Source organism: Lithobates pipiens, unplaced genomic scaffold (assembly GCF_037356315.1).
Source record: "Lithobates pipiens isolate NorthernLeopardFrog02 unplaced genomic scaffold, aLitPip1_a1.2 Scaffold_25, whole genome shotgun sequence".
NCBI lineage: Eukaryota > Metazoa > Chordata > Amphibia > Anura > Ranidae > Lithobates > Lithobates pipiens.
This window is the reverse complement of record NW_027507787.1, coordinates 14,292,521-14,318,944: the sequence shown is the minus strand read 5'-3', so window position 1 is coordinate 14,318,944 and position 26,424 is coordinate 14,292,521. Positions and strand designations below refer to the sequence as shown.

At 38.0% G+C, this 26,424-nt stretch overlaps 1 protein-coding gene across 46 annotated transcripts in view; it reads right to left on the bottom strand.

The window, feature by feature from the left end:
* ANK3 (ankyrin 3) overlaps positions 1-26,424 on the bottom strand; it is a 906,473-nt gene that overhangs the window by 25,220 nt on the left and 854,829 nt on the right. For 27 of the 46 annotated variants that reach the window (XM_077454076.1, XM_077454078.1, XM_077454087.1 and 24 more), the window contains 7 exons: positions 23,207-23,288; positions 17,701-20,238; positions 12,078-12,152; positions 10,699-10,830; positions 7,926-8,072; positions 3,239-3,875; positions 2,023-2,320 (listed from right to left, as the gene is read on the bottom strand). In XM_077454076.1, the coding sequence (XP_077310202.1) occupies positions 2,023-2,320; positions 3,239-3,875; positions 7,926-8,072; positions 10,699-10,830; positions 12,078-12,152; positions 17,701-20,238; positions 23,207-23,288 (3,909 nt within the window). Of the gene's footprint in view, positions 1-2,022; positions 2,321-3,238; positions 3,876-3,947; positions 4,328-7,925; positions 8,073-10,698; positions 10,831-12,077; positions 12,153-12,687; positions 20,239-23,206; positions 23,289-26,424 lie in introns of those variants that run through there. The other 19 variants (XM_077454102.1, XM_077454103.1, XM_077454107.1 and 16 more) reach the window with 5 other exon arrangements.

Below are 26,424 nucleotides of genomic sequence, written 5' to 3'. Positions count from 1 at the left end.
GCATCAGAGATGGTACATCTTTAGACAAATTTTGACTGTGCTTAAACAAACTCAGGAGAACAGATACAAAATAAATCTGTACGGTTATATATTGCTTGGAAATGTTTCAGGAAGGCAGGTTTAGTAAAAAATATAACATTGAACTGATGCTTCTACTTACTGTACATATTGGAAAAATAGACATGAAAAACAACTGTTCATTGGATTTTTCATTTTTGTTTTTTTAAAGTTAGCCATACATATTTTACAATCTGATTGTACTATCTATGTACAATCTCCCTCAGAGAACACAGCTACCTACCAAAACAATCTTTTCAATTTGTAAACAATTTGGCAGGCCTTTGTAGTACTTAGTTGCTTGTAGTTCTAAAGAAGATGTGCAGTCAGATTCTAATGTGTATAGACAAATTTTCCTTGAATGACCCATATGTTCAACTCAAAACCAGCCACTTGATTTACACTATTGTTTATGTCTATGGGTAGTCATAGAGTTTTGAGGTATAATAAAAATACCAAATACCACAAATTGGAAGTTTCTAACAATACCTGTAATTTTGAAGCTTTATTGTTCAGTATGTGTTTCCAACTGAGACAAGCATACTTGTATTGACCTTTAAGGCTGCTATATGTATGTACTCAGGAGAAGGCCTTACTCATCCCAGTAAAATGGCATAACATTCTTTTTGAGCCGACATGTGGTGTAACGGTCAGCAGATGACACACTGCACTTTCAGCTTAATAACATGGTATGAGCTTTAATAAATGAATTCACAACATAGAACTGGTAAGGACTCACGTACACTGCTGCGGCTAAACGGATGTTTAGGAGCAGTTGGGCATTTTTTTCAACTGCTCCTGAGCTCTCCTCTATGTTATCTTATCAGTACATGTACACAGGGTCATTTACAGTCGTTTCCAGGCAGTTGAGTTTAGAGGCCTTTTTTTGGAAAGAATTTATTTACAGGCGTTTTTCATTTCTGGCTATTTAAAAAAAATAAAAAATAAACAACAAAATAAAAAAAAAAAAAAAAGATTCTAAACGCAAAAGGGGCAAAACGCTGCATGTAAACGTGGCTAAGACAGATGTTTTAAACGTGGATTACTATCTGTCAAGTTAAATAGTTCAGGAGAGGTTGTAAAAACGTCCCGTACATTAACCTCCCTGGCGGTATGATTCAGTCTGGATTTAGGTGCTGAAAGCGGTACAATTATTTTGCATGGAAATCTGGCGTTTTATTTTGTAGTCCTGTAATTCTTAGGAATAACTCCTAAATCTCTTCAAACCAGAGTCTAGCAGACATTCCGGGTATGATAAAGTTTATAATATAATAAAGAATAATAAAAATTATTCAATAATGTAATCAAATCCTAAAACACTGAAAAAGGGACACTTTTTGGTTGCTATAGACAATCTCCAAATTCCAGGCAGAAAAAACAGTATTTATAATATAAAAGTGCATGCAGGGCATTGCACAGACCACTAGGGACAAAGGGGGTGTGTATTTTTTAATACAGCACTGTAATCTGTAAGATTACAGTGCTGTGTGTGTTTTGTGTGTTTTTACTTTTTTGGATATGCCGCCGTTCTCCGCTCCCGTGCGCCGTAACTTCGCCGGGAACGGAGCTCAGCGGCATTGTGAATCGAGCGGAGGACAGCTCGATCACACAGCGCGGAGGACATCGCTGGATCCAGGGGACAAGGTAAGTAAGTCTCACTGTGTCCTCCCCTGCATCCAGCGATGCGATCCCGAGTCTGGCTCGGGGTTACCGCTCCTGCTAGTAAATTCCCAACCCGAGCCAGACTCTGGATTAACGCTAGGGAGGTTAAGCCTTACTGTTGGGTGGTATTATTCTTTCATTCCTGCTGATGTTCTATTGTAACCATAATCCAGTAATAGCAAGATGAAGATATGAGTTTCTTAAGCAGGCAAAGCTGCCAACCCATTCTGTCGACAAATACAGAATAAATATTTCTCATGTGTACAAATATTATCATTCTTAAACATTCTGTCATAACTGTACCTTTTCTGCAGATGCTCCTTCATCTGCATGGGAGTGGGTCCTAGATCTGCCTTCGTCCAAGCCAGTCCTTTTAGCACTAACAGGTAATGAGCTCTTATGCTCTCCTATTACCACCTTCTGCTCTCCTCTTCCATTTGTTCCTTGGAGTGATTTTGGTTTCTGTTTGTCATTCGCTTTCACAGGGTCCATCTCTAGCATGCTGGAACTGGTCTTACCTTCTGTTAGTGACTCAGAAGGACTGACACTAGATTCCAGTCTTCCTACTTCTCCTTTGAGGTATGAGGTAATTGTCTCATGGCTATAACATAAAGAACAAAATCATAGTCATTTGGCAATACAGGGTACTACCTTCCCATCTAAAAATTATAGATTCAAAAGTATCCTTCTGAGCCATTAGGCTCACATGCAAGATAACATCTTTTTGGTGTCATTTATAAAACCGCTAATTGTAATGAATACAATTTATTTTTCAACCATTAATTTCCAGAGCAGGTCTGAATCTGCTTGGTATCAGTTTAGATTGTGTTGTCTCCTACATATACAATGAGTCAACCCCAAGCTTCTGCCACTGTTCCCCACCTCTGACCGGCCTGATATCATTAAACAACACTAACTGCTGACAGAACCTTTTAAAGCAGTGGCAGCAGTAGTTGACTTTTTTTTACATTCCTATTCTATAGTTCCAAAGTTTAGTGCAGAATCCCCACTTTGAGAAGACTACTCAAAGTTGTCTCTTGATTGAACCAGCCTGGCAGCCAATCAGAAACCAGCAACTAGTTGTTACACCCCCTGCTGGAAAGTAGACTCTGTAAAAAGACTATGATGCAAGAGAGGAGTACAACAGAGATTCCAGCTGCTCAACCACAATAGTAGGGTGCTTTGAAAGTATGCAAAAATATTATATTTTACAACTACAAATGTTCCAACTGTTTGAGCAGAAACACTGCTTTACAAAGTACATTGTCACAAGTTAGGGATGGCTGTTTACAGTGGGCACAATTACAAATGCAATTGCCCAGAAAAGCATAATCAAGCAAGATAGGTAACAAGTGATTTAAATAAAGTCAATTGCTTAACTGTTTTAGAATTTGAAATCTACTAGAAATGTGGCACTGAACCAAAAATACTCAATGAAGCTCTAGATGTATGAATGTTATAACTACAGCATATGCCTACATAAAAATTATTTTTTTCTGGTACAAGGCCCATTGCATACCTGTCTTCCAATCTTTCCAACAGTTCGCTGCCGATTTTTCGCTCTGTATGTTCTGCCTGGGTGCTCATTGTATCTGTGTGCCAACCTGAAATTGAAGAAAGTTCTTGTTCTGCTTGTTGAACATTTCTGAGGATAGCCTGCACCTTCTCTTCAGTCATCTCCTCTGACTCTACCTCTTCAAGGCGAAGTTGCTTAAATAGTAATTTAAGCCTTTCTTCGGTCATCTCCTCCTCAGGACCAGATGCATCTCTCTCATGCGCCTCAGATTCCTCTCCTCTTTGAGCAGCCTTTTCAACTTCAATGTAGCTACCCTCACTTAGAGGTTCATCGTGCAATTTTACATCTTCAAATTTCACCCGATGAATGGCCATTTCATAAGAAGCACCAGGACTGTGAATTAAATAGTCCAGTCTGCCGTCATCGAGTGACGTGTCTTCTGCAGCCACCATGGGTGGAGCAGCTAAAATGTCTCCATTGCCCTGTGGAATTACTAATACGTCACTCAGTCTACTAGGAGTTCTAAAGGGGGACTCTATGCTAGAGTTATCACTAAAGAAATCATCTTGGTGTATGGGGGTGGGAGGCACATAACGCAAGCCAGTGGGAGTTTCCAGTTCCATTTGGATGGTTGGGTAACCTGAGGAAAACAGTACACTTCAACTGAATGGAATGGATTATGAAACCACGCATTAAAGAAATTATAAACAATAACATAAAGAAGAGCGTTAAGATAAAATGAATACATGAAATGAGGAGAAATACATTGCAATGAGACATGATATGAAATGAAGTTAACAATTTGATATTTTGCTATTAGTATAATGGGAAGTTTAAAATCTAGTTGAATTAAAATTTTGTTTTATTTTTCTTTCATTTAAATTTTCACGCAAATTCGATGTTGATATTAGGTGAACCAGTGTCCCTGGAAACTCTACATCATTACATAATCTATAGGAGCGGGTAGCTAAATATGGGCCATCTATAAGAATATTTCTGGCACAGAAAGGACAAGCGGATGAGTAGAATGTGATGAGTAGGGTGATCTTGGAGAGTGAAGAGAGTTCGCAGTCATGGGTAAGATCAGAAGCACTGACCAAAGAGAAAAGAAAAAGAAACACAAAGTGAGCCATGAAACACAGACACAGAATTACAGTGATAAAAAGTAAATGTTATTTAATGGTTGGAAAATGAATGCTAGATGCTTGCATACTGATGATCCAAAAGAGAAAAGTTCACTGGGCAATAAGGTCTCTAGCAATTCAGATCTTGCATTGTTATGGAGCTGGAACTGGAAATCAAAACTGTGACTTGGCTTTGCCATTGATAAGGTATGTCCTTTCTGTAGTGATTCTTCTAAATGTTTATTCAAATTATTTGATTATACTTTGAAAGTCCAGAACCAAAAATGAATAGTGTAGTTTCAATGATATCTAATTTCAGCTCTAAAATCAGAATTACCATAAGTGGTGGAGACGACAGTTAGCCCAGAAGGCTAATTTGAAAAGTCTGTCATTCGCTGTGTGTCTATGAGTACTGGCAATATAATAAGGTGTAGATTTACCAAAGGCAAATAGGCTGTTCATGCTTGAAAATACATTTTTACTTTGCAAAGGAATTTTACCTTAGCTTAGCTAAAATTCAATTTGCACAGAATACCCATTCACGTGCAAAGAAAATACTAAAGAAAACAAACTGTATTTTTGCTAGCAGATGGTTGGCTGATGAAAGTCAGTAGAGCTTTAGCTCATTCACTAAGCTAAGGGAAAATTCCAGTGCAAAATTAATAGCCTATTTACCTTAGGTAAATCAACCCCCATGAGAGCTCTTGTGGGCTGCAAAAATCCCAGTCACATCTGCTTTAACAAAAAAGCAAAAGCCTACACATATGCTACACCTAAAATCATCTTATATGGAATCAAAGGTAATGTTAGACTAAAAATTATTAACCACTTTGTTTGGATACTGGTGCAAACTGTTAACCTTTGCATACAAAGGTTTATTTTAGCCCCAAGTTATGTGCAGTTTGTTCCCAAATGAGAAATTCATAAGGCTTATTTTTTTTGGATAATCGTTTTTTTTTTTTTACAGATGCCCCTCCTGTGTAATTATTAAATTATTATTATTATTATTATACAGGATTTATATAGCGCCAACAGTTTGCGCAGCGCTTTACAACATGGTAATCACTAATCATGCAGTTATGAAATATGTGTGTATTATTATTTTAGTTCTGTTAATATACGTAGGCTAATGTGGGTTGCAAATAGCTTTGTTTCATCAGTTTCTTTAGGACCACCGAAAGTAAATTATAACTTTCAACTATATTCCTATGAATTAGGTATCTCCATAAATCACACTGAAGTTCATGATTCAGAAAAAAATGTTTGTTCTATAAAAGTCATTTTTTTCATAACAGCTTAATAAGCAGATTGGTTTAGATTGAGAGTATAGAAGCCAAAGTCTGGTCTTGATGAGGCGTATAACATTCAGAGGAGAAGCGGGAACAAAAGAGTACCCAATCATACAAGAGTGCAGAGGCAGACTGAGAAGCAGGTTAGCTAAGGAAAACAAACAAGCCTGCAAAAGGAAGCAGTGCATTTCACATGCATGTTATTGGAATACGCAGTAAAATGACAAAATTTTGAAATCTTCACATTTAACAGACTGCAAATACAAAATGACACCAATTTGTATTTTTAAGTAAAGGATTTACTTTGAAGTAGTTCTGTAAATGATTTTCTTCCAACAACAAAATATGAAGGCGATGATGGCTCATGCCTATGTTAGAGCGTGATGAAACCAGTAGCATTACTAGGCAGAGAGTAGGTACTCTAGCATGGTGGACAGAGGAATCAGAAGGACAGGAGCAGTTACAGAATATTTCAACACTACCAGGATAAAAATTCATATTCTAAAAGTGATCCCAGCAAGTGTTAGTGATTCTGCTTTTAAACGATCAGAAAGCAAAGCCAGAATCCCTAACTACATCTAAACATAAGCAGTACCTTTACTTTTACCTTAAAATGAAACCAGCCTCCAAAGTTCGCCACAAAATCTGTCTGCCCCATTAGGGCTATCAAAAGCATTCAGAACTACCCACAGGCATTGACAAAAGATACAACTGAGGTATCTACCATGCATAATACAAAGCCTGAGAGGCCATGTTTTAAAGCTGCTGGTTTTCGAATCCTGTTCAAAAGGCAAAATGTTGCTAGGATGTGGTGAACCCTTAAGCCCAAACAAAATAAAAAGTAATGTAGAAGAATTGAATGGATAAATAAAAATTGAGTAAATGAAAATACAGCATTCACTTTTGAATGACTATGACTGTAAGCAAAGCTTATATGCAATTAGGTATGTAAACATAGGCTTTAAAGTGACACTAAACAATACCCTTATTCTCAAAAGATAGACCACACATGACTACTTATTCGTCCAGTAATCTGTTTTGCATTAAATTGTTTCTTTAATGTGCTCCCAACCCACTCCTTTATCCTCCTGATTTCAGATTGTTTTGAACAAGCAGTGCATGTTAATTGTGGTTATGTGCACTGCTCTCACATATGCACACCACAAATCCAATAGTCCATAGTCTCTATTCCATTGTGGGAGTAATAGAGGGTGGCTATGTTTCTACATACAGTGGGACCACAGAGAACAAATATAGTCATCACCTAACACAAAGGCAGATCACAGCAGCATAAAAATACAAATAATAATAATAATTTGGAGATTTGGAGGAGACAAACATCAATAAAATGCACTTTTAGAGCTATTTCCTTTTTGTCAAACAGTTTAGTGTCACTTTAATAACAGCAATAGTTTGGCTAAAAGGACAGAAATTATAGCAGTACTGGTGAGACCTTTTATAACTTATTTTTTACATGTCAAATAGCACAGTAAATTTAAGTGATTTCTTTTTGTTTCTAATCTCCACAAACAAGTAGTTGCCAAGTTCATTAAGGCCGAGTTCACATATGTGTGGTCGCAGTTCCTCGCATGGGGTCCGGTGCGTTCCTGTTCACCAGTTCTGGTGCAAATCAGGTCTGACTTTTTGCCTGAATTTACACCTGAACGGGATCCCACGGCCGTCCAGGACCTCTGTGAACTGGCTCCATTGAGAGCCGGTCACACTCGCATGTCATACGAATTGGATGCGGAGAAACCCGCATCCAATTCACACATATATGAACCCGGCCTAAACATTTTTCCATAAAGCAATGTGCAACTACACCTAGCCAATACATTGGCTAAGCACTTACTTTAGCCATACCATACTGAGGGACTGGATTTTACTTTCTCTGGGGACATTATCTGCACACAAGTTTGTGTCTTCTCCCCAATCTGTGTTGCATTTCACTATTTGCCAGGTTTCCTCCCAATACATAGAAAACAAACTGATGGTTTTTGATGTCTGACTTAATTGTTTCTTCTCAGCATTTCCTATGCAGAAGAAAGGACAGGTAATCTACTTCTTCTGTAACTGTCTTATGAAGGAATCCAAAGGTTTAGTTAAAATAGGATGACTAACCAAACAATCAGTGTCAGTCAATATTCCCTCCAATGCACTAAACAGATAAATACTGTATTTCTACCTATGAATAAAGGTTGTTTTTTTAACAGTAGTGGGTTCCCTTTACAAACCTATACTTTCATTATTAACATACTGTACAAGCTATATAATTACCATCAACAGCGGGGTCATTGAACACATTGCCGTCTTCTGCAAAACTTCTCGTTCCACTAATGTTTCCATAGTCAAATATTGGACCCTCCAACAATGTCACAATGTCTATTCGGTTGATCTTCGTTAGGACATTGGTTAAGGCATCAGCTTAAAACAAAACGTACACAAGTTAGTTTTGTGTATAAAGTGAATGAGATACAGGCAATACAATAAATATATACCCATACATCTTTCATTCATTAAATGTATAATAAATTGTCATGAGAGTACAATGCTGACACTTTTCTAGATGCATTTTCGATAAAGACCAGTGTATTTTCTTTCAGTGCAAGTTATGATTTATTTTAGCAGTGTTTGAATTGACTTTCATATTTTTGTAAACTTGCTATTCACTATTTATCTCATTGTATTAAATAAAGATTTGTAGATAGGCTACTTCGGGGAGTCCTTAGTGACTTAAACTGGGTATGCAGTACGCTAGTAGATTTTTGAACAAAAATTTTAATTTTAAGAGCGCTTGTTTACTTTTTTATTTGTCAGTGGGGAAAAATTGGAAACAGCCAGATGAAAAAAAAAATTCTCGAACAAATGTTTTTCTAACAATCTATGTGGTTTTCATTCAGTAACTTACATTCATTAGAAAATCGAATGTTAAATAAAAAAACATTTTTGAATGACTTTCATCAAAACATCGAATGTACTGAGAATTTTCATAAGAATCATCATAAGAGTTTTCTTATAAATTTTTATTCAAAAATATTCTACTGTATTCCCAGCAACTACTCTGTCTCTTCTAACAACTGAGATAAGTTTAGAAAATGAATTTAAAAGATAGGCTGCCCCTATGTACAGCTATAATCACAGTTTGCACCTAAAACTAATGTTAAAAAAATAAATAAGACATAATGATGAGGTTAGTTACACATTAAATCCATATTCTCTCTTAAATTTTTTATTTTTTTTGCGTGTGTTTCATCAATGCTTTTCATGGGGTACTGCAATGTTAGGCCGGGTTCACACCTATGGGAATTAGATGCGGGTTTCCCTACATCCAATTTGCATAGCAGGAGAATATGACTGGCTCCCTATGGAGCCAGTTCACACATCTCCATTGTGGCTGCGGAGCGCACTGCACTGTGTGTCTTTGGCTCCATTTCGGGGCCGAATTCAGGCATAGATTCTGCCCTGATTTTTTCCTGAAACAGGGATTAGGGACGCACATCACTCCTGTCCTGTGTTCAAGTGTGAACCCGGCCTTAAAGTGAAGTGCTAAAATGGTGAATAGCAGACAGACTAAATAAACTGGAGAGTGCAAAATCTGGGGCAGCTGCGCATGGTAGCCAATCAGCTTCTAACTTCAGCTTGTTCAATTAAGCTTTGACAAAAAAACTGTAAGTTGATCAGTTTCTATGCAGTGCTGCACCAGATGTTGCACTCTTTAGTTTCAGTAAATCAACCCCATAATTCTTTAAGAAAAAAGTCTTGCTGCAAAATCCATTTTACTGGATTATTTAGGCCGGGTTCACATATGTGCGGCCACTGGTTCGTGCCTGGGGTCCGATGCGTGTCTGGGTGCGAATCAGGTCAGTATTTTTACCTGAATTCATACCTGAATGGGACTCAAACAAGTACAGGACCCTTTTTAAATCCAGGCCGGTGGCTGCCCTGGACATGTGTGAACCGACTCCATTGAGAGCCAGTCACACTTTCATGTAATGCGAATTGAATGCGGAGAAACCCGCATATGTAAACCCAGCCATAATCTCTGCTTTTGCTGGATTATGTAATCATTGTTAAAAAAACTAATGGAGCTATTGCATCGGTAGCTTTATATAGGTTCATATTTAACACATTGTTAATCAGTTTCTATATTTCATAAATAGGCAACAGTCATCAGTTATTATATTATATAAAGTACTTTATTAGTATAGAATAAAAAAATGTCCTCCTGGCACTGAATTCCACAATCTTCTACAAATACGCTTGCTAAGAAATCTGGATATTTCACTGTTCTCTCACTATTCTCTGGCTCCTGCCAGTCCCTACGCCAGTACTGTGCCCCATAATAAAACCATAGAGGGAAGTAAGGGAGGTGGGCTTAGGCACCTGACCCTCCCAGAAACGTTGAATGCTGAAGAAACTTCAGCAAGCTTATCTAAGCAATGTCGACTGTGAAAGGGCTGAGTATCAATGAGGACAGAATCGCCTGTAAACCAAAGATTATGTAGTATTAGATTATGGCAGGGTGGTGCAAGCAATCACTCTGGCAGGTAAATCGGTATTCTGTAATCAATGGTTGCCACCCAGCAAGGAATTATAAGTATTAGCCCAGGTTAACACTAATGTGGTGTGGGACACTGCATGTAATTCCCACAGGAATTGCAGCAAATTCCTGTGTGAATTACATGTGGTGTCTCTGGGGTGTGCGATTTGAGCCATGGATTTGTATGGCTCAAATCACCCCCACATTCACAACAAACTCATTCAGGACCCTTTTTTACACATTTACCCCCATGTGATCCGATTCTGTAAATCACATTGCATTTTGCAAACCGCTTACGAGGTGTCCTTAACTAAACATACACTCCAAAATCGGTTCGCATGGACGGGTTGCGACTTTAAAGCGGTGTGGAATCTGCAGCAAATTTGCTGTGAATTTGAACCGCATCTAATGTAAACCGAAACTTAATTGAACACTAATAAAATACCTATCATATAAGATTATTCTGTTATCCACTACATAAATAAATATGTGCAAGGAAAGAGTACTTACTTGTTGCATTCTTGCCTTCTCTTATAACCCACTTCTTTAACAGTATAAAGCTTTGTGTGGTCAAAGAATTAGGATTTTCCACACGAATCTGATTAATTTCATCAACTGAAAAATTCAATTCTCTTGCAAGTTCTGAAATGTAAAAATGTAAAAAAAAAAAAAAAAACAACAACATTAAAGAACATATGTTTCAAATGTCCACTAATGTGATCTAGGTTTAGCGGACAAATCTGCGATCTGTGCGCATTTGTCGCACCACATTCAAATTTCACTGCCCTTGCGATCTGCAGTGGGCATCAGTGCAATCGTAATGACACCCCAAAGGCAGTTTGCAAATGCAGTTTAAGTTAGGTTGCAGTGCAGTTCCAAAATTGGTGCATACACAACTTTGGTGTGATGTGGTGCGATTTGAGCAAAATTAATGGGTTTAAGGCTGGGTTCACACCTATGCAAATTGAATGTGGGTTTCCCCGCATCCAATTCGTATATCAGGACAATGTGACCGTCTCTCTATGGAGCCAGTTCACATATCTCCGGGGCAGCTGCAGAGCGCACTGCACTGTGCATCTTTAGCTCACTTTCAGGCCCGAATTCAGGCAACTATTCGGCCCTGATTTGTCCCTGAACCGGAGAATGGAGATGCACAGCATTCCTGTATGATCCGCAGCCAATTCTAGTGTGAACTGAGCCTAAATCACACCACTTTGAATCATATGTAAATTGCATATGAATGCGCTGCGGTTCCTGTGCAATTTATATGCAGTTCATAGTGTGAACTGAGGCAAAGCCTTTCCACTCATTCTGCCTCAAAAAATATTATATAGTACGTCACTTACATAAAAACAAGTTATGTTCTGAGAGAGCGTGCGCAAGTCCAATTTGTTCGTAAGTCCAACAAAGTTAGTCTAGGTACCCAACACAATCAGCTATAAAATACTATACTGTAATAGGTCTACAATATCGTACTTATCACAAGAATAATGATACTGTACTACTGTACTCTATACTGTACTGTACAGTAAAGTGCACAAAAAATGCATATACAAATTATTCGCTACAGTGAAACTTTCTAGTTCATGTACATCTCTGTGATGCTAGTTAATATGCTACTCTGGTAGTAAAACACTATCCATTTTTCCCAAACCAAACAAGAGTCCAAATATGGTAGGAAGAATAAAGAACTCTCCAAGTTTTTATGGAAGGAAAGCCTAGTGATTAATCATTTATGTAACATTATTTAACATAATCAATAAATGCAAATTGTATAATACAGTAGTTGGCTTTACCCCCTAAAGGAAATTATATCATTATATATTTTTAATCACAGTCTTTAAACATACAGATGATATTTAAAATGTTTTGAAACCATTTTGTCTTACCTGTCCAACTAAGTCCTAAATGATCAGCAACTATGGCCATCCTTATGTCAGTACGTTCACATGGACTCTGTGGACCTGGAATTTACAAAAGTATAATTATAACAAAAAAATTTTGTTTCACACATGTGTGGCAGAGTTGTGGCTCTAGTCTACAATATTCAAAAGTGTGTGTAATTAGTGATTTTTAAAATAAAATTAACTATTACAGGTTGTAATTTTGTATGTGCGATGACTAGAGTTTAAGTACGTGAGCACAGTTACTGAATGGAAGTAGACATGCTAGTTGAGTGTACAGAAGGTGAGTACAAGTGTTGGATGGTGTTGTCTATGTACAGGCTAGAAACATGTTTACAATCATGGGTAGTGTAATTTCTCTGAATGTTTTGGCATGCTTCTCTAGATAACTAGTGTATGTTTTCTAGACAGAACGAATAGAGTGGACAACAAACACAGATGACAATGGAAGAATGGAAACTAACAAAGGTCACTCCACAAGCAATCACGACAGGTCATGCACTAAGGTCAACAAGTCGAGAGGTTTACAAACTAAGCTGGATATCCACGATGTGAGCTATTACAGCTCCAGAAACCTGACTGCCTTTATTCTCACCAGTCCTTCTACTGCTCCTTCTCTCACTGTCGGTCTTTTCAATCTTTGATTTTAAAGATGTTGCGTCTGCTTTCATGTCTTTAGCAGACCTCGATGTTACTGAAGGCTGGGAGACTTGGGTGGCTTCAGATAATGACGTATTTCTCGATGTACTGTCTTCATCGTCAGAGAGGTCAGGCTGTATCTTTTTCTCTTCATCAGAAAGGCGGTCCACAAGCTTTAATGTCTCACCACTAATTCCCTTAAAATATTCAATAGAGTGTTTACAAACCTCACTGAACTCATGATTCTTTACTTTGGCTGCTGAAGTGGCAGAAGGCAAAGATCTTACCTTTACTGGTAACTTTGAAGGAGTCGGTTTAGTTGCCTCCTTCTCTAATTGTTTCTGCTTAGGTTTCGATGCAGCTTTTCTCTGTATTGTTGTATTTACTTTACTCATGTTCTTTATGGGGATCTTAGAAGACCTACTATCTATACTGGATATGTGTTCCTGTCTTGTGTCTTTCTCATTCTTAATAAGTGCTGTTCTTCTACTGAATGAAGTGTTTGTATTGCTGGACTGGTTAGTTACTGGTTTAACTGATATGGCTTTAACTGGCAGTTTAGATCTTGGTTTACTCCCTGATGAATCTGTCAGTTTCTGTTGACTTTTTTGGGCTCTTTTCTTTTCCCTATCCGTGTCTAGACTGACTGTCCCCTGTTCTTTATTAACACTGCCCTTCATTTTGCTAACTTTGTCCACAGACTTGGATTCACAGTCTTTAATTAATACCAAATTAATTGCATTGTTGTTTACATTTAAAGCTAATGAATCCAAGTTGTTGTTATTATTATAGTTTTCTGTCTGAAAATCATGTATTTCTATGTGACTAATGATTGTCTCATTGGTTGATATGTTTGTCAAAACAGTCTTATCATTATCTAGTACATGAGAATCTGGCACAGCCTCTGTTTTATCTGCCACTTCTCCAGTGCCATCTTTCTTCGTTGTCATTGTTGAGGCAGATATGCCCATCTTTATAGGTGTGCGCAATTTAGGATCAACTTTACAATTGGTAGTAGCTGCTGATTTCTCCAATGAATTATTACCATTTGTTGCATCAAGACAATCTCCATTTCCCTGGATGATGGTAGAATGTTCAACTGTAGATGTCTCTACTTGTTTTTCTAGGATGGGATCTACCAAGATGTCCCCTGACTGTGGAGGTGTGATGGAAGTAATTTTGTCCCCTTCCCCCTTGTCCCCTGACTTCCCTTCAGAATTATGCTCACCAATCTGGAAAAATTGGAGTCTTTCTTCAACAAAATCCCTCTTGCTCATGTCAATAGCACCACTGCGAGTCATCTCAAACATCTTCCCTTCATGAAATGGGAAGGGATTGGGCTCACTAGTTGGTGTACTTTCATCTGTAGGCGTTCTGGCAGGAGTTGTGTCTGGTGTGGTTGCCTGAGAACGATCTTCTACAGCCAGACTAAAAGGCTTGGGTTCTTCATCTTTGGATTTTGTTTCAAAAACATCATCATCTCCTGGTTTACTGGACCAGGGATCAAAGTCAAGGCTCTTTGTAGCTACTGTTTTAAAAGGTGTTGCAAACTCTTCATCCACTTTGTAACTAAAGTATGTGTCTGGAAACACTGGTCTATCTGGATGCCTTCCTTCTAAGGAATAGGATGGTGCCCCTTCTTCCTTCTTGTCACTTTGATCTGTGTTTTTTTCGCCATCGGATATCTTTCTACATGGCTTGTACTCCTCAGTTACTCCCTTTTCTTCTTCTATAACTTCAAGCTTACTTTGGCTAAAGCTGCGATCACTATGTTTCAGAACACTCTCTTTAGTCCACGGCTCCTTTTTAACTTCCACATCCTGCATTAGCCCAAGTTTTGTCTCACTCTCAGTAGTCAGCCCATCATCTTCATCTTGCAGATCATAACCATCAAGAGAATCAATCTCAGTTGCATCAGTATCGTGTGAGAATTCCGCAGTGGTTGCTATAGAACAATCAGTAATAGACTGGTCGTTGCCATTACCATTTTGCTCTAGGTCATTGGATGGGGAACTTAAACCCATGTCTGTTTCAATAGACTGTTTTTGAGGACAGGGCTTTCCAGAACCATTTATCTTTGTACACTCTTTTACTTCTTCATCTTTAATTTTAAAGGTATACTTTTTAATTGCAACAGGTTGGAGAACAGATTCATCATCACTAGAATCAGTGGCATCTAATTCAAGGGGGACAGGAGACGGTGGTTGCACTCTAATTACAGGTTCAGCTGAAAGAAATTTGTCCTGATCATCTTGTAAATTAACTTCAGTAAGTTCCATTTCACTATCTGTTGAATTTTCTAAATTTTTTTTACTTGAATCACTGTTTTCAGAATCTAGAGGTGGCGGAGGAGGAAATTCAATATATGCCACTCTATTGTCCTTTGTTCTTTTGCTTGAGTCCTTGCTAAGAGTAACTGGTTTTACTATGTCAATATTTTGGGCATCTGGGATGTTTTGTTTAATAGATGGTAATTTGACTACTTCTTCCTCCTCTGATTCTTCAGATACTTCAGGTATTGGACTTGGTTTTCCTGGTATATATGGCATTAAGGAGTCAGGAGTTTTGGAATTAAATTCATAGCTGACTTCCTCTGAACTAGGTGTCTCTGGAGTTAAAGGACTTTTTCCTGAGCTATCTATAAAAGACACCTGTTCCAGGGTATCATCTTCAGGGCTGCCCTGAGGAGATGGGGGTTGTTTCTGTGGTTTAATAGAAAAAAGTGTACCTCTAGTTTCCTGAACTGTCCTACTTTCCTGGCTAACAACTTTTTTAACACCTCCCTGTTGCACCTCTTTCTCATATTGTTTTCCTACCTGTACAATACTAACATAGACTGGTAGTGTTTTTATCTCCTTTAGCACTTCTGCATTCGCTATTGAATTTCTGTCCTCAGATGTCATAGATTCATGCAAGCCAGCTAATCTGTCTTTGCTAGGACTAATCTCTAAAGAATCTGGGGATTTAACAGGGGAGAGCTCAGTATCTTCATTATAAGGTGAAAACCCAAGGTAATCTTGTGCTTTGCCCTGCAGGCCACTACTAGTGCGTCTATTGCTTTCATCTGTAATGAAAGCAGAATGAAGAATATCAGGCTTAATCTGCTTAGTTATTGGTGATATTGGTGCACTAGTGCCTTCCCTATTAATTTTTAAATGGCTGCTAATATTATCAACACTGCTTAATCCTTTCTTCTCTTCATTAATTATAGAGATATGAGAACCTGTCCCTTCTTTCCTGCTCTCAAGTTTTTCTTCATTAGTATATCCTACATCCTTACGAGCAAGTTCAGTGTATAAAAGTTTTTTAGAAGGAGATTTAACATAATTCTCCTTTATTTCTTTTGTGGTAGATCCATTCCTGGTTGGTGTTTGTTCTTTAACAGTTTGTTGGGCTGGAAGATGAGCTCCATCCAATTCTGAATCTTTGTCCTGTATGATAACATGTTTTAGCTTTTCCTTTTGTGTTTTCTGATTTGCATTGCCAGACATTTCCCATGTTCTGTAAACTTTCTTGTCCGGAGAAACAGTTTGGCCAGTTGTAGCGTTTGTTGATTGTGGTACGTATTGGTCTTTTAGTCCTCCAATCAATTTGTCAGGTTTCTGATCTAAAAATCCAGCACTATTTTTAATCCTTTCTTTGAATTTGGAACATTCTTCATTAATGGCTTCTGTAATAGACTCTTTGAGCAAAGGTAGCTCTCCATTCATTTCATCAATTGTTTTTTGTTGTTTATCCTTTGTTTGGAACTGGAAAAATGGAAGTCGATTGTCCTGTGTTTTCTTCACAGGAATTTTTGATGGAGACTCATGTTTTTTTTCTTCCTGTGAACTGTCCTTGTTTTTGAGACTTATACTTTGCTCAAATTTTAGTTTAATAGAGCTGAGCTTTGACTGTGTTAGTTGGAAGCCAGATTGTGAACCTGATTGTTGACTCTCTGCCTTATGATCAAAAGCCCTCTTTTCTGGACTGCAAGGCAAACTTGTAGCTTTTCGGTCATCAACCAAGGTGACACATTTTCCATCAGTCATAAACTGGGGGTTTTTTGTCCAGTCATCACTGGATGTTCTCATTTCAGTATATTTAAGTTTTTCAGGACTACTGTTAGTAGAACTGTGACCAGAGGCTACCTCCTTACTGTTCTTTCTGCGGGTTGTCTTCTCTGGTGACTGAAGTTCATCATTCAGTTTTTCAGTTTTGTCCCGAAAAAACTGGGATACCTCAGTCAGTTTGTCTTCTGCCTCTTTGACAGTCCTGTCTACTCTGTCTTCATATAGCAACTTCTCTCTACCCCTATCTAGCCTATCCTCAGTAAATCGCATCCACATTGCATGTTTGGGACTTTTGGGATCTCCAGCATAATGCAACACTGTCACTTTATCACGAGAGTCATCAGTGGACATTTTACCTATACCATTTTCAGTTACATCTTTGTATATTTTTGACAGAATTTCCTTTTTAGGGGTTGGGATCACTCTTTCTCTCTCTCTGTAGTGCTTTTCAGTACGATGGAAGTCCGACCCAAGGAGTAGAGCATGGTCTGATTCCTCTGCGTCATCTAATTTTTCAGAAAGAAGCATTTTTTCAGCAAAGCGATATGACTCCCCTCTTAGTTCTGATAATTCATCATCATGATATTCTACTGAGTGCTGACTCAATAATTTTAATGTTTTGTATGAGTCATCAGAGATAAGCTGAGCTGAACTTGGGCGGCTGTCTTCTTCTTGAGATACTGGGGTATTTACTCTTGAAGACTCTAAATAAGATGGTAAGGACTCTTCCACTGTTAGCTCCTCTTCTTCAGCCTGCCCTTGTTCATCTGAGTATGAAAATATTTTACTTCTTTCTGCTACCATATCTTTGCTGTTTAGGTCTCCCTGACTTAAGTCCCTTTGATAAACATACATCTCCTTTTCTGGATGTTTTTTTGTTTCTCTAATAATGACTTCTGTAGGTTCAGCCTGGTTACCTTTTTCAATATGGACCTCAATTATGCGCTCCAGTTTTGGTTTCATTTTGGTGTCCCTTTCAGCAAGTTGTTGTGGGCTTTCTGTACACTTCTGAACATCCGAAGCTACTGAAGTTTTGTGTTCAAACAGACCTGCCAGCTCTTTAGATGGATCTCGGCCCGACTGGAAAGCTTTCATTATATCATGGACAGACATAGTTTCTTCCATCCTTTCTGCTTTTTCAGAAGGAGAAGGTTGATGATAAACCATTCTCGTAGTAGTTGTGATATGAGTTTCTTCTTTTACTCTTACTCCTTTTCCTAAAAGCCCTGTGTGGTCCTCCTCATCAATTCCAGATTTAACCTGAAATCCCTTACTTTTGACTTTTATGGATCCAGGTGAACTTTGTTCTAGCTCCATAAAAGATTTATCTGGTTTTATTTGTGAAATTTCCCCTTTTTCAGGTTCTATAATCTCCCCACTTGAAGGCTCATAGCTTCTTATAACATGCACAACTTCAGTTCTTGTTTCAGTAATCACTGGTGGGATGGGTACATCCTGAAAAAGTGGCTTAGGACCAGTGCTTTCAGCACTCTGAGGAGCCGATGGCGTTTTTTCACTTCTTGTTTCAAATCCACTATCAGACAAAGGACTTTTGTCCTGCTCGTGTTGTGAAAAATCATCTGGTGACTCTAAAATCATGTCTGTTCCAAAGACAGAGTCTGCAATTTTACACAACTCTTTTTCAGAAGCCGAAGATCTCATTGTTGATGGGGGCATTTTGAGTTTATGGTCCTGTAGCGCTATACCTGGTTTCAGAATTCTTTTTTGCTTTTCTTCTCCTTCTTTTTTCCCATCATCATATTTGTATTTCAAGTTTGAAAATGTGTTGCCACCAATGTCATTTGTCAAGTAATCAATGACCTTTGTTAAATTATAGTCTTTTTCAGATAAAGTTCTAGATTTTAACTCCACTTTGTCTGTTGGGTACAATAGTGGGGTGGTGCTGGCACACTCTCTAGCTTCTTCAAGTTCCTCCCTACTAAATTCTACCCAGTCATCTTCTGGTGATTGCCCCTGACCACAAAGAGATGTCATTTTTTCCAAAAACACATCTTTTTTCAAAATTTCACTGACTTTGACCAGGTCTTCTTTTACTTTCTCTACTATTTTAAATGGCTCTTCGTCTTCAATTTTAACTTCTTTAGTTAATTCTGAGTGGTATGGTTTATCTTCAGAAGTATCAGTCTGTAAAATTGCTGTCATTCTTATTAAGTCTTCTTTCATATCAGCAACGTCTTTTAAGATCTCCTGACTTGAAGACAATGGAGAGGTAGCAGATAACTTGAGGGCAGCAGGAGACAAAAATAAGGATGTTTTAAGAGGTGAAGAAATTCGACTAAACTGACTGGTTGTGTCTGCTGATGCGTTTTTTGATGGTGATAACAGAGCAGCAGCGGATTTAGTCAATGATGCAGACTCTGTCAATTTTTTTAAGGTTGGTTCTGACAAAACATTTACTACGGAATATACTGGTACAGTAAAGGTTGACGATGTAACAGACGAGGTAGTAGAGGACAGAGCAGACCTAAAAGATGTGTAAACTGCACCAGTAGGGGGAGTTCTTATGGTTTGAAAAGCTGAAGCTGTTGATGTGAAAGACTTGAGAGGTGAATATGACATTTGTGAAGTAGTGGGAATGGAGTAGCTTTTTTCCACTGTCTCAATTGTTGTGCTAACTGAAGCAGTTGCGGATTTTGTAACTGCTGAAATTTTGTCTTGCAAATTTACAGCTGAGCCATTGATGTAATTTGAACAAAGTGGGTACTTTAGAGGTGAGGCAGACCCATTCATTAATACAACCTCACTTGGACCATTCCCAATCTTTAATGGTGAAGAAAGAGTAGATGCAATATTCACTTTAGAAGCAGCAGAGATAGCAGGAGAAACCACAGATTTTAGAGCTGAAGATGAAAGTGACCCTGCAGAAGTAATGATTGATTTAAAAGGCAAAGTTGAAGAATACATATTGATGTTAGATTTAGGGGAGGCGGGAGGTGTCATTGTGATGGATGATCTTTCTAAAAGAGACCCAGCAGTGGTCACTGGAGAAGTTCTGGAAGTGAAAACTGAGGTGGAAGACAATCCCTTGAAAGCAGGAGCTTCTGCTATTGTAGAAGCCCTAATTGGTGACCCTGTAGAGCCTTGAATTGTATACAGAGGCTGAGACACAACAGTTTTTATCGGAGAAGCGATTGTCCGAAATGATCTTATTGGTGATGCTACATCACTAACAGATTTAACAGAAGATGTAGTAGAAGCTCCTAGCGTGGATTTTATTGGAGAAGCAGAAGAAACAGACCAAATTGATTTTAATGGGGATGCTGATGGTGTATTAGAGGAGGAGCTTGACAGGGAGGTAAAGCCTGATTTGGTCTGCCCAGGGACTGTAATTGGAGCAGTTGTCCATGACTGATAGGGTCTTGTTGGAAAGCCTGGCTTGTAAGCATAAGTGGCAGGGACAGGTCTTGTTGTTCCTGTGCTCCGTTCAACTGGTTCTTTCATGAGTAAATCAAAATTAAAAGCAAAATTAACGAAAAAATGATTGGAAAAACAGAGAGACCAGAGAAAAAAATTGGTCAGTAACGATTATATAATTTCAAAAAGCAAGTACAACTGTTTATATGAGTCAAAATGATGGTTATGGTGAAACTGAATGGGCTCAAATAAAAAATAGCTGGGACTGCATGGATGTAAAATGAGCAAAGGATATAAGCAACAAAGGAAAAGACGTGAAGCAGAAAGAACAATGAAAGACAGAAAAGACAACACACAAAAATGGACTACAAACACACACTGCTACTCAAGCTTCCTATTGACTTTCTGATGTGCCGTTTATTAATAAAATAAGCTGTATTCCCCTGCAAAATACAGTATAATTGTGTAGAGTTAGTGTTTGGAATTAGTATTGTCTTTTGCTGTTTCTCTGGTTGTACAATATTGACACACACACTACTGTCAACTGAAAACAATATCAACTACAAACAGTGTTAACTTTGTTCTTTTGTCAGAATCTTTCATGCACACTCCAGATTCATGTATATGACAGGCAAGTACGGTGCAAAATGTGGGGAAACCTTCAAATATATGTCTCTCTCTCATGCAAAATTTTGAAATAAGTTGCACAATCACAAAGCCAATAAGACCCATTGTTTTAAGAACAATTCTGTTAACATTGTAGTTTTTGTTGCATTTTTCATGCACTTCTTCATCTTATATTTCTGATAAAACCAAATTAAACATAACATGAAATGGATTGGAAGCCTCTGTGTTTTGATGACAGGTGAGATGTGTGATCATTGAGAAAATGGTCAAGCAAGGTTAACTTAAAAAAAGTTGTGGATTTAAGCGTGCACGGAATGTTATGTTGGAACAAGCGATGGATTATGAGATTGCATCTTTAAAAAGCACAATATACAAATATTTTCCAAAGCCAGTCACTCAACAGCCGTTACATGGCTTCATGCAAAGAACTTCCACCCAACTGGACCTCAGCATAATTCATGACGACTCAGTATAGTTACGTGGAAGGCCTTAAAATAAGACTGGTCTTGGAAAACCATTGCTTACTAAGTCATATTTTTTAAAAGAAGAGTTTACCTTTAGCACAATATCATGACATCAGTTTTTTGCATCAGTTTAATATTTTTGACAGAATGCCATAAAACCAACCAAAGCATGAAGACATTAATGAGATTTTATTTATTTATTTAATTTTCTGCTAATCTCACCTCAAACTTTCCTTCTGTCAGAAAATGTGCAGTTGGAAACTATAGAAATTGTTAAGCTCTTGTTAAGCATTTCTACTACTAATCAGCGAATGTTTTATGTAAATCATGTGTACAGAGCTAGTGTGTAAGTGGAAGAAGAATTCCAGGTATGGATATTTCTGCATTGTTACATTGGTCCCACTTGGACCAATTATTAAACTAAGACTCACATGTTCCACCTTGTCCAATCAGAGAATGCCTTGCATTAACTGAGAAAGTGCAAAGCATTCTCTGAATGGTGCCCATGCCAAGCAGGCAACCCCCTATTGTTCACAATGCACCAAAACAGCCGCTCGGCGCGAGACTTGGAAGCTAGTGGAGATCACTGTAGTAGCGGGGCCTGCCACAGTGATTTCCACAGGTATGGTATATAATTAGTTACATTGTTCCAAGCTGGACCAATATAAGTAAAAATATCTATACCTTGAATGTTTATTTAAATATAATAAGGGCTAAAGATGTGTGCTGGGGCTAATTTCAGTGGAAAACAAGGAATTTCCTCATAAGGTAATTTTTGCCCTGACAATTATTTTCCAGCTGTACATATGTATGAGCTTAAAAAAGTATAGTGTTTAGTCATTTTACAAGAAATAAAAGTAGACTTATGGGTATTGAGAACAAGTGTCCAAAGATGTTTCCCAACTTGAAATGTTACCTCTTCAAAGCAAACCTGTGCTTTGCCCAATCAAGGCAAAGCAACAGGTTTACATTAACCAGCTTTCTCTCCCCAGCATATACTTGACTTTCATTGGCTTGCCTGCTGTTCTGTTCAGCGCATGGAGCAGGGAATGCCCAATACTTAAGGGTATTTAGGAGAATGTGACCCCCATGACATTACTGGACCAATTAACACTGTCACAAAGGGAGTTTATAGCCCTATATAAGCTAGAACTGTGGTTATTTGTAGCTTGGTCAAGTCATTTGTTTGCTCCTGGTAGCTGAACAGAGTGGTGTAAAAACGAAAGGAAAGTTTGCATATGCGCTGTGGTGGGTTGTGTTAATGTATACCTAGTGCTTCACCCTGCAAAGCCAAAAATTTGGTTTACTTTGAGTAGTATTTGATCCTCGTTTTCATAAATTATATTACATGGAACTACAAGTAAATGCTGTGGAAACACTAATTATTATTCTATTTTCTTTTTTGTGACAAGAAGCCTAGTGCAGCAGCTATCACTTTAATCAAATACCCTTGCTCATACCTGGCATATCAACTATGTTATTTGGCAAGGAGTATAATAGTTATGAAAGAATCCCACATCCTTGCATTACTTGAATTGATTTTATGGCATTTCTAAATTGTGTCTTAATACCATGTATAATATATAGAAATTATACTATTCTCCTTTACCATTTAGGTGATAATGAATGTTTTGTGTTTCTCATTTCTTTATTTTCTTGCCACCCTCCATGCTCATGGTCTTTTTATTTGTGGTTATATAGAACTACAATGCCAAACCACATTTCCTGGCACTAGTGAATATTTATTCATATATGAATATTTACAATATTCAAATAGACAGGAACCCAAAAGTAAGCTAATCAACTAATCACATTCAGACTATCAAAATATATGGAATTTTATATTACTGTGATATTTTTTACTCATCTTCTCAAGCATCTGAAAATATGATCTGATGTCAAAAAGTAAACTGTTCTTTTAGAGTAATTAGTATTGTTAGAAGGTTATTAAACTCACTCATTCCAGGCTCAGTCAAATAGCTGTATCGCTTACGCAAAGCTAAAGACACAAAGTTCTGACGGCGGTCCACTTTGTCCATCTGGGGAGCAAAAATAAATATAAAATTATAATGTCTGTCTTGTAATTATTAAGCCATTGGTATGAACACTAATAATCCCAAATAATGACTATTTATTAAATTACACATACATTAAAACAAAATAAACAAATTACACAGAGCACATAGAACAAACAACACAACACAATAAACAGCTTTATCTACTGTGGTATTGTTTAGCATTTAAGACAAATGTATGCATTAAAAATTTTGGAATGAAGAAAAAATTACTTGGTTATGCTAACAACAAAGTATTTGTTATATAGAAGCTGTTGCTAGAACCATGCAAACTAAAATTGTATTAATTATCTTATTATAAGGGTCCACACAGAAAGTGATATTTCAGATTTAATGGATACTAGAGTGATAAACCAAATTTCTTATATCTTACATGGGGTCTGGTTGCAAGGGGATCCCACTCGCCCTGTCCTATATTTCTGATATTTTATAGTATGGAAAATGAAAAGAAAGGCGTCGGAACATTCCAAGATGAACAAGAAAACTAGAACCTCCAAGGTATGTGAGAAATTAGCAAGGAACCATAGTTTGGCACTTTTGCCACCCAACTTGGAGTCCTAGGAAGAACTTATATACTCACTGGAGTTTCCAGTAAGTATATAAAAAGCCAGTGGGGGGTTTTTACCCACGTGTAACTTAAATCAATTTTTTTAGTAGCCTCTCCATTAAAGAAGAAGTCCAGTCTAAGCTTGTTTGGCTGGGCTTCTCCTATGGGTCACAGGAGTGCAATTAGTTTTGCACTCCTGTGACCTGTTTTCAGCAGAGAGTGGACTTAAGTCCGCTATTGCTGACGTCACAGGAATCAGTCCAGGCACCATGTCAACCTGACAATGGAAGTCTGGATCCACTGGGTGCCTGGACTGATGCCCATCTCAGCTTTTCAGCGAGCCGTTGAGAGGCTGAGACGGCCGCTCCCTGCCCCTCCACAGCTCAGCGATCCAGTGAGCATGGAGGAGCAGAGAAGAGAGAGCTGCTGATTGAGAGTCAGCAGCTCTCTGCTCAGGAAGCTGTGAGAAAGCCATCACTCGGTTCTCAGTGTAGAGGTGCCGAGGGACAGATGCAGACCAATGCTGCATCCACCTAGGTAAGTATAATGGAGGAAAAAACAGCAAGCCCATACTTCTCTTTTCTATAATAAACCTCTTCAGTGTAAATTACGTTTGAATGTTTAGGGGACATTGTATTGCACTACTATGAAGAGTTTTAGAATAACCACATATTTGACACTGCAAGGAAATATATATATATATATATATATATATATATATATATATTTATTTTTTTTTTTTACTTCAACCTTTGCAATAAGATTATTAACTCTCTACTAAGAAATAAGACCAGAATTTGTTTCCCAGTTCTGGAAAAGGGACACGTGCTAAATAACATAGGGCAGGTGCTTAATAACATGTTCAGGGGGGAGCAGGTATAAGCGAATAATGCCAAGCATACCACATCCTAGTCTCCAAAAAAAATGGTATAACAAAAATTTGGATTTGTTTCTAAGGGAAAAATAATCACATTTATGCCAGAGGGGAGAAGAAAGTAGAGGAAAGGAAAAGAGATAATGAAAAAGCAAAGAAAATAGTGGAAAGAAGGTGAGAAAATACGGAAAAACAAAAAAGGGAGTGGAGATCAAAGACCATTACAGGGGAGGAAAGTAACGAGGGAAGGGGGATAAAATAAAATAAGGACAAGTAAGGCTGGCCATACACGGACCATATTTCTTTCCTGCAACCATGGTTTACAGGAAATAAATGTGCGCGATTCCTCCATCAACACAGACAGTGTTCATGTGGGAATCCCTCCTGCTGAGCCATTGTCTTCTCCTGGTGGGTGGGGGTGGGAGAATCCGTCCCTGCCATGAGAAAACTGATTATTGCTAGCGGCTATAACAGCCGCTAGTGATAATCACAGGCAAAGCTAATCAACTTGGTACACTCAGCATGCCCATACACGGTTTGAATCTCAGCTGGCTCCTGCTAAACCAGCCAAGATCCAAACTGTGTATGACCTGCCTTAATGAAAAATGCAGGGAAAAGAGAAAAAGATAATTGATTAGATGACAGGAAACAAGAGGAGTGAAGATCAACAAGCGGAGTGGAAGAGAAAGAGAGAAAAAGAAGAAGAGGAAGTGAAATGAGAGGAAAGGTGAGCATATAAGCAGGAGAAGTGAGCATAGGAAACAAGAGGTCAGGATAGGGACAGAAAAAATGTATAGGATAAGGAAGGTGAGAGGATAAGAAAGAAAGCAAGATCAGAGAAAAAAGAGAGGAGTGAAAATGAGAGGGGAGGTGAGGAAAGGAAAGGAAACAAGGCAAGAGGAAAGGAATGTGAGGAGAAGAGATTCAAAAGAAAAAAAAAAGGGGTGGAGAAAACAAAAAACATAGTCAAGACAAAGAAAACAGGAGAAGAGGAAAAGAATCATGGAGAGGAAACCAGAGAAAGGATAAATGGAAAGGAAATAAGATGAGAGGCAATGAAAAAAAGACAGGAGAGGAATGGAAACAAGAAGAGAGGAGGAAACAGGAAGAGAGAAGAGTAATGTAAACAAAAAGAGGATGTAATGTAAGGATACAAAGAGGAAAGGAATGTAAATGAGGAGAAAATAAAGTAAGAGAAAAGATAAAACAGTAATGTAAACAAGTAGACAGAAATGTAAATAAGAAGAGAGAGAAGTGATGCAAACGTGAAGAGCAGAGAAGAATGTAAACAAGCAGAGAAAATAGGAATGTAAACAAGAAGAGAGGAGAATGTAAACAAGAAGAGAGGAGAAGAATGTAAACAAGAAGAGAGGAGACGAATGCAAACAAGAAAAGAGGAGAAGAATGTAAACAATACGAGGGGAGAGGAATGAGAACAAGAAGAGACGAGAGGAATGTAAACAAGACGAGAGAAGAGAAATGGAAATGAAATCAAGTGAGAAGAATGGAAATTAGATGAGAGGAGAGCAATGGAAATGAGAAGACAGAAAAGGAATGCAAATGAGAAGAGAGAAATGGAAAAAAAAGGCAGAGGAAACAAAAGGTAAAACTTAGAAAGAAAATTAGCAAAAAGAATACTAGGGTAGAGGAGGAGACAAGTTAGGAAAGAAGAGATAGAG